Consider the following 13,615-nt stretch of genomic DNA (forward strand, 5'->3'; position numbering starts at 1 on the left):
GAGTCAGAGAATGATGAACTCATCTCACTGGAGGAAGAAACAGTGGGAAAGACAGATCAGAATGAAACTCAGTTCGGTAAGGGGTTAGAGTCTGAGAGAACTAAAGCTTTAACCAAAATGAGTCTCTGCTGTTTAGTGGCGATGTCTAGCGGAGGGTGAGTAGAGAGCGCTCTCAGGTCACTGCCCTCGGGACAAGACAAAATGCCAGGATCCTGGAGGCAGCCAAAAGAAAATTCAACCAAAGAGATCAGTAAGCCAAAGATAGTAAATAGAGAGAAATGTGAGCTACTCCTCAACTCTCAACCCTTGTTCTGACAGTTTCATCCCCATTGTATATATAGACCTTAATGTGAAGTTACCTATTTGCTTTTATTGTGATCATTTCTCCTTTTAATATATCCCTGGATGCTCATTTTTTAGTTAACTTTTCATTTTGAGATCATTGTAAATTCAGACATATGTAGTTGCAAGCAATAATACAGAGAGATTCTGTGTACCCTTAACCCAGCTTTATCCCGATGGTAGCACACTGTAAAGTTATAGTATGATATCACCACGGACATCAACATTGATACAATCTTTCAATAGCTTTCATAGTACCTGAATTTTACATTTTACTTGTACTCTGGTGTGTGTGTGTGTGTGTATGTGTGTATGCACATACTTTTAGTTCTATACAATGTTGTCACATATGTACATTTGTGTTTCCACCATCAGAGTCAAGATGCAGAACAGGTCCATCACCACAAGGATCCCTCATGCTGCCCTTTTATAACCACATCCACCTACACCATCCACCTCAATCCACTCCCTAACCTCTGGCAACTGCTACTCAGTTCTCCATTTGTCTAATTTTGTCCTTTCAAAATCTCTCTCTCTCTCTCTCTCTCTCTCTCTCTACCTCTCTCTCTCTTATCTATCTATCTATCTATCTATCTATCTATCTATCTATCTATCTATCATGTCATACTGTATGTAACCCTTTGAGATAAGCTTTGTTTTTTCAGTCAGCATAATTTCCATGAGGTTCACCCAGGTGCTGTGTGTATGAACAATTCGTTCCTTTTCACTGCAAAGTGATAGTCCGTGGTATGGATGTACCACAGTTTGTTTAACCATTCACTCATGAAGGGCATCTCGATTGTTCCTAGTTTTTAGCTGTTGCAAATTAAGCTATTTTGAACACTTATGTATAGAGTTTTGTGTAAATATCAGTTTTCATTGCTTTGGGATAAATGCCCAAGAGCCCAGTTGCTGGATTGTATGATAAGCACATGTTCAATTTTATAAGAAACTTCCAAAAAGTTTTCCAGAGTCTTTGTACTATTTATATTTCTAACAGAAATGCATGAGTGATCCAGTTTCTCCATATCCTCATCAACATTTGATATTATCACTATTTTTAATTTTTAGCCATTATGATACATGTGTAGTTCATTATGGTTATAATTCACATTTCCCTAAAGGCTAATGATGTTGACCATCTTTTCATGTGCTCATTTGCCTGATGCTTATGTTTAACCTGACCGTACCCAAAAGTGTTAGGAGCATGGGAAGGAGATGAGGTTTACCTTGAAAAATGAAGCCCTGCCAGATTTTAACTCCCAAATCCATTCCTGGATAGAGAAAAGAGAGCTGGCTATTAGCTCCATTGTTTATCAGAGTTCTAATATGTGTTTCTAAAGCAAGGGCATTTTCGTCAAATACAGTCACCTCTAATTATAATACATTCTTCTGAGGTAGATAAAAGGACTGATGAAATTTCTTTTTTTGATTTTCAGTTATGTATTAGGAAGCACATCTCAACTGTAGGCATTCTTTATGAGTTATTGTTACTCGTTTTATTTGTAGATACTCTTATTGGCTTCTTTAATCTTCAGTAATCTATTTATATACTAAAAGTGCATTCATTTCCTATCTCTTCATAAATGTGTTTGGGGGCATTTGTTTGTTACAGAGAGTACATTTAAAAATGTATCCTGTTTCATTTTTAGATTATTTTTAAAAAGCTGTAATGCTACTTAGTCTCTGACAATAACTAAACACAATTACCTGCACGTGTTTTCTTTCCAAGTAGACATTTTGTCTCCTTCCTTCAAATGTTCTCCCTTTATCTTTAGCAGGTTGATTTAGTGAATATTCCAAGTAGACATTTTGTCTCCTTCCTTCAAATGTTCTCCCTTTATCTTTAACAGGTTGATTTAGTGAATATCGGAAGCACTGATATAGTAGATGGAAATCACAAACTGACTCTTGGTTTGATTTGGAATATAATCCTCCACTGGCAGGTAAGAATCCTGACTCCTTTTTTGGGTAACATGTTCCTGATTCTTCCTTTCATTTATGCCCTTGTCCTGCAAAACAAACATGTATATCTCTAACAACACAAAGCCCATCTCCATAGTGTTCCCTTTTAAACTGGTACGACTAAGGTAATTTGAGATGTGAAGGATCAGCAGATTATAAATCTGTTCTAGCACATTTGCAGAAATGTCTGAATATTTTACTAAATTTTATTTTCCTGGGTAGAGATGAAGCAAAAAAAAAAAAAAAACACATCTCATCAACAGGTGAATAAAAATGTTTTTCACAAATGTTGTCTTCTATAACTTACCTCTAAGTGAATCTACATAGTTTTGTAAAAAGAATGGTATTGTGCCTGTTAATTACTACGAAATGAAGGAGACATTGTGGATCTTGTATGTTCTTGATATAAATTAATGCCAATTAAAGACTACTGGGATATGATTATCTGTATATGTGTTATACATACCAAGTGATTTCCTCATCTAATTTGGAAATTGCATTTTTTTCTGAACCGCCTCAGCATAGGGTCTCCTGAATGCCTGTATTTATTGGACCTCTGCAAAACAGATCAAAGGTCATTTGGTTTAGTGGAAAGATTATACATGAACACAAATTTCAGATCCCCCATTTACCATCTTAGTGACACTGAATATAATGCCATCCCTTTCTGGGCCATAATTCCCTCACTGTCAAAATAGAAAAAAAAAATTCACATGTACATTTCTTGTCAGGATTAAATGAGAATGTCTGTAAAGCACTCAGTACAGTGCACCATTTCCACTAAAGGTGTATCATATGAATAACTTTGATTCCTTAGAGTTGTTCACTCATATTTTAAGAATTTGGAGGATAATTGAGATGTTTGCTCTTTTTACTAGCAAAGATTTTTTTTTTTATAAAACAGCTTATTTTGAGATATAACTTATATGTCATAAATTTACCTGTTCTAAGTATAAAATTCAAAGAATACCAAACTGGTTTAGTTCTGTTGCCCAGTGCTTCTCAAACTAGTTTGAGGATGGAACAGTTTTGCCACCCCCAATACATAAAAGATTTTAGGATATTTACAGAGTTGTATAACCATCACCACAGTCTAATTTTAGCACATTTCCACCACCCTAAAAAGAAACCTCATGTCCATGTACACTCACTCCCCGCTCCCACCCCCAGCCCTAGGCAACCAGTAATCTATATTCTGTCTCTGTCTGACTTTTTGGATATTTCATATCAATGGAATCATATAATATATATTCTTTTATATCTTCCTTCTTTCATTGAGTGTAATAATCTTTCAGGTTTATCCCTATTGTAGTAGGTACCACTACTTCATTTATTAGGGTTGACTTTTAACTTGAATTATAGGTTGGTCCTGCTCAGAGTCAGATAGCATGTGGACCTCTATTATACATACTCAATTTAGCAGCCATATTGTCTCCCAGTTGGTCCCTATCCCTGTATCTTTTTATTCTAAACACTCTGAATCCTATTTCACAGCAATATAGGAAGAGAGAGAACAACCATAGTGGCTGACAATAGAGACTAGCTTATATAAGCCTCAAATGAGCCCAAGATTCCTAATTCTGGGCCTTTTTCGTATAATGATGGTGTTAGAACCAGCAAAGCAATGTGGGACCCCCCCCCCCGCAACTGCTTTACTTCTGTTGCTTAGTACTTCTTAAACTATCTTGAGAAAAGAACAGTTTCCCTCCTTTTCCATTGTAGGTAAATTACAGTAAAACTGAAGCATTCCAAAAATGAAATAAAGACACACAAAACCCAAGCCTCTTTTTTTATCACTAAATTCAACAGACATAGATAGAGTCTGTAAAATTGCTATAGAAGTTTCTAATGGACTATCAATTGTTTTATTTGTCTTATGGCCTGGTAACAAATGGTTTGATGGAGAGACACCAGCTTACAGAGGGTACTTTTAGTTGCGCAATTGTTGGTCCTGACAAAGTCAGCAGGAGAACTTAGCCCTGCACAGAGCCCCGAAAGGAGATTTTAATTTGATTTCTCATCAAAACTCTCTCATATGATCACATCCCGTCTTATCTCCTCAAAACCCTTTCCAACTCCATCTCAATTCACTGCAAGATAGAGTTTCAAAGCTACTCTGATTATTTTCTTCGTTTGCTGCGAGCCTGCTCATTTTTTATTATTAGCATGTGGAGGGGCTTTCGTATCCAGGTATCCCAGAAGGGATGCTTTTGCAGTCTTTCCTTGTCTGATACCTCTGTAGTTTTCCATCTGTGTCCTTGAATCACTATCTCTTTGTGATTTCAAGGACCTACTCTTGCTAGCCTCTGCTTCCTTCTTCCTTATCTTATCTCTCTCTTCTATCACACTACCCTGTTCTCCGAAAACTAGTAAGCATACTTTAAAAAATCCCTCCTGCTCAATACTTCTATCCTAACCTAGTAAATCCCAAATGATATTTTCAGCAAGAATACATATTTCCGTCCTATTAAATAGTCAAAGAAGCCCTTGAATCTCAGCAAAGATGAAAGGATACTTTGGCCAATCTAATGTACTTTCCAGAATGGTATTAAAAGATGGAAAGATATGAATCTTTTGTTCCAGTGCCACATACTATGTTATTAATAGTTCCGTGGAGGACTTCACTTTGAACTTGTAAAAACTCAGAAATGCTAACCCTATTTCCCTTGTCAGTGTCTTTCCAATTTCCATTTCAACTTGTTAGCCTAAAAAAAGAATGCCTATATTGAGGAGGAAGCAGCTTTGAACAAAACTGTGCAGAAGACAACGCGTGCTTAGTATCTTTTTCTTTCTCCTTTTTTAAGTGCAGACCATCCTTATTAGGATGGTCTAGACCTAGTACCTTCTGTACCAGCCAGTTCGTGCTCTGGTCTTCCGCAGGCCTCTCACACACTACTGTCCTTTCCTTGGAGAAGACGATCTCCACCCCTCTTCACTCCTACCCCTCTGCTGGAACTCCTTTTAGTCACAGGATGGATTCTGGGAAGCTGCTTTTGACTTAAGCAGGCAGGATGTTAATTAAGGCATGCCTTTGGGAGCAACACCTGTAAAAGGGAGAGGGTGACTGGAGTGAGAAGAACTAGACCTGTGATGCACATTCAACAACAGTCTTATTCAATCCCATGGGGAAGTTGGAGCCGGAATGAGCCTTTAGAATTGTCCTGAAATGGCTGAGTCTTTATACTATTCCCCTTCCTCAGTCACTGGATGTGGGCTGCGTTGGGAAGGGTGTGACCCTAGGTGCCATGACTGCAACTCAGGTAGTTCCTGAGTTGAACTCATAGCTATAGGCTGCCTGATGATATCTGGAGCAATAAGCCTTTCCTTGAAGGAGAATTTTGGTGGTGTGTCTCCATGTCCATCTGACTTTCTTTGTCTGGTTAACTCCTAGTCACATTTTGAAATCACTGCTCAAAGACATTTCAATTTTTTTTCCTTTTCAAAACAGATGTATAGCTGTATGGACACACACATTTGTTTAAATTTCTCTCTTAGGGATAGTAAGCCTTGAGTGTAGGAAATTTTTCTGTTCAAGACTCACCTTAGGACCAGCTCGGTGTCTGATTGAAGGTTGATCCTTAATAATGATTTCTTGGTAACTGTCTTTTATGTAGGAAAAGAAAACTGATTATCTCTCATCACCCTTGAGTTTTTTTTCTGAGCAACATTTGCGCTCACGTAGAAGCAATACCAGTGAGGCTGAGACAGGTAGCTGAGTTAGTGACGTCATGCTGCTAAAGGAAGTTTGGATTGAATATTGGGTTGGCCTTTAACATTATATGCATAGAGGGCAGCATTTTGTAAATGAATCCCATTTATCAAGGGAGGGTTGCCTGATCAGTAGAAATCCATACCACCACTGAGCCAGTATCTGCAGATTCCAACCCTGGTTTAGCACAGGACACAGAATACACCTTCGGCAACCGCTGTACATGGAGCTTGCACTTTAAAACTTTAGAAAGTGATGAGAAAAATTATGTATCTTACGTAACTATTTGACCTATTTTCTCACTGAGTGACTGGCTAAATAAGCAGGTCAGGAAGGAATTAAAAAACAAAACAAAACTAGATAATCCTCTAACTAATCGATTTAGCTATCAAGGGATGGAGACAAATACATACAAAGATTTCACATCTTCAAATCATTACCACGTTTACAAAACATCATCTTAAATCCTTTTCAAGTATTTTAAAGTTAGACTTAACAGTGTATCCTAAAATTTGCATCGACTCTTTCATAAAAAGATGAGTAACATTGGAGATGTTACAATATGTATTTTCCCCAAAGGCATTTGTTAACTTCTGCACGGATGAAGAAGCAAAATAAAATGTCATATTTAGAATACACAATAAATATTCATCATCCGATCAAATGGTGGTGGTATATAGACCTTATACTAACCAAAGGGAAAGTCCTTGGTGGTAAAACCTAATCACAATTACTTACATACTTCCTTCAAGTATATAATAAAGAGCCTGACTTATATTAAAGAAATAGCCTAGTTATTATTCCTGTAATACAATATGTTTGCTGTATAATGAGGTGTCACTGCATTCTTGAAACCTAGAAAAAATGTTTAGAATGGATTTAGCATCAGATTAGTAAAAAGAATGAAACTTTGAAATACAACCTGCTGAGTGGCATTTGCATATGCTCAAAGCCTGGGGAGAAGAAAATGTTCAGAAAACAAGAAAAAAAATACAACCAAGAGTCTGGCCTTTTCCTCCTTCCTCACAGTCTGGGTTTCTGCTTCCCTCCGGGATGGGAGTGGGGGGAGAGAAAGGGAGGCCGAGCCTGGGGTCCTCACCCTGGATCTTGACCCTGATCCGAAGCCACTCTCTCCCATCTGGGGAAGCCTTTCCAGGGCGGTGCCTCCCCTGGCCGTGCTCCCCATGCCAGCGTGCGTCTTCCTCTGCTCGCTCAAAGATCACCACCTGCTGGCAACGTCGGGTCTCTACGCTCATTTCTTTTGTCCATTACTTGGCGTCCTCAGCTGCCGCCTCCCTCCCTGCGCCCCGCCAGAGTTTCCGGTGGCCCTCTACTTCCTCTTTGCTGATGCCATACAGCTGAACGACACGTGGCGGGGCTTGTGCTGGCCGGTGATGGACTTCCTGCATCGGGCACTGCGGTCCTCACCTACTTCGCCATCTGTCATGGCAGTCGCCAAATCCTCAGACTTGGCTTCCAAAGCAACCGGGGTGTAGGGATTCTTTGCAGCCATCGTGTTTGCAGTTGACTTCTACCTGATTTTGAAAGACGCGGCCGAATTCCTCCAACCAGGGAACTCCCCGCAGGCGAGACCGTAGCCGACAAGGCGAAAGGAGAGAATTCCAACTGGCTGTAGGGAGACACATGGGCCCTCACTCCTGCTGTGCTCCTTGGGTCCATGTGACCTTATGTGTTGAGAGGGAGGGGTAATTTCTCTAGGAGCAGCCTCTGGAGTTGCTGATGGACCTGGCCTCCTCACAGCCCCAAGGTGATGTTCCTGAGCTCAGCACACCAGACGGCACACTTGGCCTAACCACTCTGCACGTGAGGGCATCTTGAATGTTCGGCACCATCTACCCTTTCTTTCCATGTCTGTCCCACAGACCTTAAGCCCTTTAACCTCTATGCCAAAAACAAGCACAAGGGGACAAAGCACAAAGAGCCTGCGTGGGGGTGGGGGTGGGGTCAATTAAGACAGAAACTACCACAGGACCAACTTGCCTGGCCGCAGTGGTTTTTTTGGTTTGCATTTGCTGCCTCTGTTCATGCCAGGCGCTTTGTTGAGAATGAGCCAAGATTCTTTCCTTCAGGGAGCACCAGTTCCTCTTCATTCTTGAGGCAACGAGAAAAGTGACCTTTGCCCTATCTAGGAAAGAGTGGGTCTCGGGTCCCCGAACTGGTACCTCACACCATTGGAGATCATGGCTTTCGGTGACATAACTATTCTGGGTCTAAGACTGTTCCATAGAAAAGCGGTAGACTTGCTTACCAGGTCCAAAAGACCAAGGGTACCAAACGATGAAATAAGAGTGACAGGGTAGCTAGGTAGGCCCAGCCAAACCCTCTCTTTCCTTGGGGTCCTGCAGTAGGTGAGAGATCGCCCACGCAGGACAGTGTGCTTCTAGGTGCCAGAGGAGGTCTCCTGACCACCTCCTGAGAGGTGACGTATCTTCTGTATTCACCTGAGGACCTATGTATGCTGTATATGTATCTTCAGTGGGCTTTTGTAACTTGATATATTTTTGTCTTTAAATACAATAGTGGCATTTTCAGTAGCCCAAGAGGCCTTGTAAATAAGCCAGAGTTCTGGACCCATGCTTTGGGCATTTTGTTCCCTTTGTTCTACTCTTGCATGTGAATCTCTTACACTGAAAAAAGTCATAATGAATTAAACCAGACTGACTCCCACAACAAACAAAGGCAAAAACACCACAAAATAAAAATCCAAGGTGACACATTGTGGGGACAGAATTCCAGAGAGCAGTTTCCAGGCTCTCGGCCTCACATGGAAAGGTGGTGGCTTAGGGAGTAGATGGCCATCAGCTGTGACTAGCTGGCCGTCAGCTGTTACTAGTTAGCCATTAGCCACTGATATAACTGCCGTGGCTGAGCTAGTAAGAGTGGATTGCCGTTAGCCCGGCAGGTTGCAGTTAACAAGTGAGGTTGGTTGGTGGAGAAGTGGACGGCGGGTTGCGGATCTTGTGGCTCCTGCTTCCTGTGTCCCCAACCCAGCCGCCAGCGGGCATATAGTGGTGTGACTCTCCTATCTATGGCTCCGTGGGTGTTCCTTTTTGGCCTCACTATGTCCTGCGTTCTTGTGCGGGGAGTGGGAGCTGACACCCTGCATGACACACATCCACAGCTTTTAGGGATAAATAGTCCTATCTTTCGTTGATTTTTTTTGTGCTTTATTTTAAATAGGCAGATCCATTTCTGTCTTTTTCTTTTTCCATTTTGTTCAGTACACATAATTTGCATTATTTTTAGTTACAGTATAATCCTAGGGGTTTTATCTTACTGTAGCTTGTCCTTTGATTCTTATGACAACCTTATACGTATAGTTAAAGACAGAAAAAATGGTTAAGGTGCCCAATTAACACAATCATTAATAGCAAAGGCAAAATTTGAACCTGGGGTTTAAAAACAAAGTAAGTCCATTCTTTTAGCCACTGTGTTATTCTTACACTAAAACCACTTCCAGTTTGTGTAGTTCTTGTTCAGGGAATGCATTTTCTTATGAACATTTCTTTCCACATGTAGGTCAAAAATGTAATGAAAAATATCATGGCTGGATTGCAACAAACCAACAGTGAAAAGATTCTCCTGAGCTGGGTCCGACAATCAACTCGTAATTATCCACAGGTTAATGTCATTAACTTCACCACCAGCTGGTCTGATGGTCTGGCTTTGAATGCTCTCATCCATAGTCATAGGTAAGGAGACTGCTGAGATGTTGGATAATTTTTATAAGTTCTGGTTTAGAGACTGCTGTTTTTTTCTCCAATGTGCTTCCATATCATTTCCCACTATGCAACACATTGTGTGTGTTGAACATGGTGATCTGGCCATGCACTGAAATGCACTAAATAAGAATATTTATCCTCTTTTTATATGATATATCATTTAGTTGTTGAAATATTAAAGTTACTGAGCACGAATGTGGATATGGTGGGGGAGGGGAATCGACATATTTGTCACTGGGACTGTCAGAAAATCAGGGTTATAGTTTAACTTTGCTAAGAATGTGGTTGGTCTTTCTATACAAATAATGTGTTAGTATGAGTTTAAAGTATAGAGCTAAGTGTGATTCCAAATGTCATATGAGTGGCTGTAGTAAAATCAGTTACCATCATCAGATTGACAATGAGAAAAAGAAACATTTCTCTTGCGTGATACACACTTAGATAGGAAATACCATAAGGCCCTGTATATTTTTTATGTTTCAGGCTTAATAGAGGCTCTGAGTATCTTAGTAACCAAGGCAAAGAGCAGACCACAATTAAATCTGGGACTCATTGCTCAGAATATCAAAAGAAACAATTGCTTTGGAATAGCAAAGGAATTGCTGTAAAGCATTAGAGTTAGTTCTGTGGATGTTCATAAAGAGAATTCAGTGTAATATAGTGAACCAAATGTCCTTAACTATTCCATACAATGTTATATTTTCTAGTATAACAAAATACTTGTTTGCATTTTCTTGTGTAAAAAAGCTCAGTAAATGAATTAATAACGGTTGAAGGAAAAGCAAAATAACATGGTAAACATACAATGCATTAATGTATTACATGTAATATGCAAATTATATATATGTATATAAAATATGTATAATGCATTTACTGCAAGGAATATCTACTTTGGTTTTCCTGTTACCCACCTTTTTTACCCAGCCCAATTCCCGGGATCAAACACATCTCCTTATTCACTGTTTGAAAGGCCAGTGGACTGCATCCTCCCTGATTTCCAATGCAGCTTATGTTTTTTCACTTTGATCTTTCTTTTCTTGATGAGTCTACCATTTTCCTTTGCCAATCTAGCTTCTAGAAAAGTCCAGATTATAAATGTTATTCACGGTAAAGCTCAGTCCAAGAGCAAGCACTCTCTAAATAAGCATCTTTGTCAGGTGTCTTGCTCCAGCTGGGTTTAATTTCCCCCATCCTGACTGAGTGTCCAGGTGATTGACTCAGCAACCGGATTTTTGAAAGGAGGCAGCCTCTTACTAAACGGGTATGGTAAGCAATGGTAACTCCTTGGTTTTTGTAAGTATGACGCGAAGAAAAATACTCCACAGCGTCAATACAGCCCAATGGGAAGAGGTATAGACATTCATTCTGCATTACTCATTTATGCAGCCATGCGCTCCCAGTAAGGGCCTGAACATAGTGATCCTACACATTTCAGATGAACAGAGAAAGCGAGGATCAGGTTCTATGGTTCTTGTTAGTTCTTCAACCTTTTCAAGTGGAAGACTTCTGCCCTGCAAGCATGTTCACACACTACATTTGTTCATATTCTGTTTTGTGATTTCTGCATATGTTTGTGAGGAATGTGTTTTGCCGCGTATAATGCACTCCCGTGTATAATGCGCACCCACGTTTTTGGCCCAAACTTTCAGGGCAAAAATCTTTCATTTTAATACGTTAATTCAAATTTTTATTTTTTTACATTTAGGTACGTGTTTTTTGTATTATAAAGGAATTTTAGCATTTATTTTTTAACATGTTGTACAAGAAATTTTATATAACAAATAACTACAAAACACAAGAACAGATGCAAGGTACAAGAAACTTTATGTACCAGTAACAAATTTACAATATTTAGGCATAATAGAAGGCCAAGAACTCTTCATCTTTCCAAGTTCGTCGTAAGTTGAACAAAACCGATTATCATATTCTAGGATATTAGTTTGCATATGGGTATCGTAATTGATTTCTAAAATTACACTTTTAACTCATAAACATAAATAAAATAATTAAAAACATTTATGTAGATATGGAATCAGTACTACCCATGTATAATGCGCATCCTTATTTTTCCCCTCACAAATTTGGGCAAAAAAGTACACAGTATACACAGCAAAATATGGTAATACTGTACACATACCCAGATTGCCCTGCTGTGTCTTTCCCTGACCCACTCTTTCTCTCACAAAATATCTTCATATATATATATATTCTCTCCTGTCATGTTGAATGAATCATCCATAGCTACCTTTTTATGCATAACATTGTTACTTTTCAAGAGGTTTCTCACAGTTGATAATGCTCTTTCAGGAGTCTTCTCCCTCTTCTTTTTGTCTTTGACAGATGTTCATATTGTTTATCTAAAGAAAAAATGGTTGAACTTTCTTTCCCAAGGTGATTGCCATTGGTACACTCAGGAATGTCATGAGGTGTTTTCATTTCAATAATTGAGTGACTAAGCTATATAGAGCCAAGGCATGCATTTAATATTAGAGCATTAGGGATTGACAAAGAGCCTTGCCAAAGGTTAGGATGTTGGTGGCTTTATATCTATTCAAAGCTAAATTTTATCTTAATATGAAGGAAATGAGTAGTATTATATTAAGACAAAATCTACTGCCATGCTGTTAAAAGGAAGCCACATTCTACTTTTGTGGGGGGAAAAAAAAACAAATGATAATTGATTAGAAATAGGCTCAAATTATGCAGATAAGTTGCAATAAGTATAAAGTTGCAATGAAATGTTCTTCCAAATTGCTTATTTTAATTTACTACCATACAAGTAACATAGCACGTGATTTTAAAAATAAAGTCAGAAGGGGGTTGGGGGTAGGGCGGTTAAAGGAAAAAAAGAAGCAAAATGTGTTTTCATGACCCCAAACCCATCCCATCCCACTCTACTTCCTACTAGTAGTCACAGTCTACAACTTCTTTTCTTCTTTCTGATGGTCTTCATAATTATGTATTTTATTTCCTAATTAGGTGATTTCTGTCAGTATATAGATTTACTCCTTAATATGCAGCTGTAAACCAATAGTAATTTTAGGCTGTAATAAAGAATAAAAAGCATTTATTTGAGCAAAAGGAGCTGCAGCAGGGGCAACACAGATTCAGATAGGGGAGGTGGCCTTTTATAACAAAAGTTCCCACCCAGGTTCTCAATTAAGTCCATTTTATGTGAATGCAGTACGCAAATCGCGCAGTTCTGATTGGACAGGGCAGGTGTCAGTCTGTTGGTAGAAAGATGAAACCAGGGTTTCCCTGCAGTGGTTGACTCAGAGAGTATAAACAAGTGGGGCATAGTTTGGAAGCCAAGTGTTCAGTTCGAGGTCCTTCTCCATATACAGAATACTCGAGAGAAGTCCCTGTCAGCAAATTGCTGCTTGGCTCTTATTGTTTATTATATTTGGGCCCTTGGTTGACCCTGGGGAGTCCATCTCAGCAGATAAATTCCCTCTCGTGGTTCACATTAAATGACTGTTTTCTTCTCGGGGTCCACAAAGCCCACAAATAGTACCTGTCGTCCCCATCTATTTCCTAATTAGATTATTATAATCATTTTATTCTTATAATTGTTGTCTGTATTACTTACAATACTAGTGCACCCATTTTTCATCAAGTTTAGACAAGATCTGTTGACTATCTGATGTGAAGAATGAAGAAATTATCACACTTGTACTTCCTCCTCTTTTCTCCACCTTCCAGTTTGTTACTATATTGTCATTCTTGCATCAACAATGTTTGCAACATTTATTTCTATTTTGTAAGTATAGGTGTTCTTGGCTTGAGTCTATAAATTGAAAATTCTTTGCTGTTATTTTATAAACATAATTGACCACAGAACAAAGTAATAGAAGTT

General features: G+C 39.1%; 1 protein-coding gene across 6 annotated transcripts in view; it reads left to right on the forward strand.

Annotated features, from left to right (window-relative positions):
• The window catches only part of DMD (dystrophin), a 2,143,628-nt gene that overhangs the window by 503,903 nt on the left and 1,626,110 nt on the right, over nt 1–13,615 (forward strand). For all 6 annotated transcript variants that reach the window (XM_033109718.1, XM_033109734.1, XM_033109713.1 and 3 more), the window contains exons 5-6: nt 2,196–2,288; nt 9,557–9,729. In XM_033109718.1, coding sequence (XP_032965609.1) covers nt 2,196–2,288; nt 9,557–9,729 — 266 coding nt within the window. The remainder of the gene's footprint in view (nt 1–2,195; nt 2,289–9,556; nt 9,730–13,615) is intronic.

This window comes from Rhinolophus ferrumequinum, chromosome X (genome assembly GCF_004115265.2).
Source record: "Rhinolophus ferrumequinum isolate MPI-CBG mRhiFer1 chromosome X, mRhiFer1_v1.p, whole genome shotgun sequence".
NCBI classification, from domain to species: domain Eukaryota; kingdom Metazoa; phylum Chordata; class Mammalia; order Chiroptera; family Rhinolophidae; genus Rhinolophus; species Rhinolophus ferrumequinum.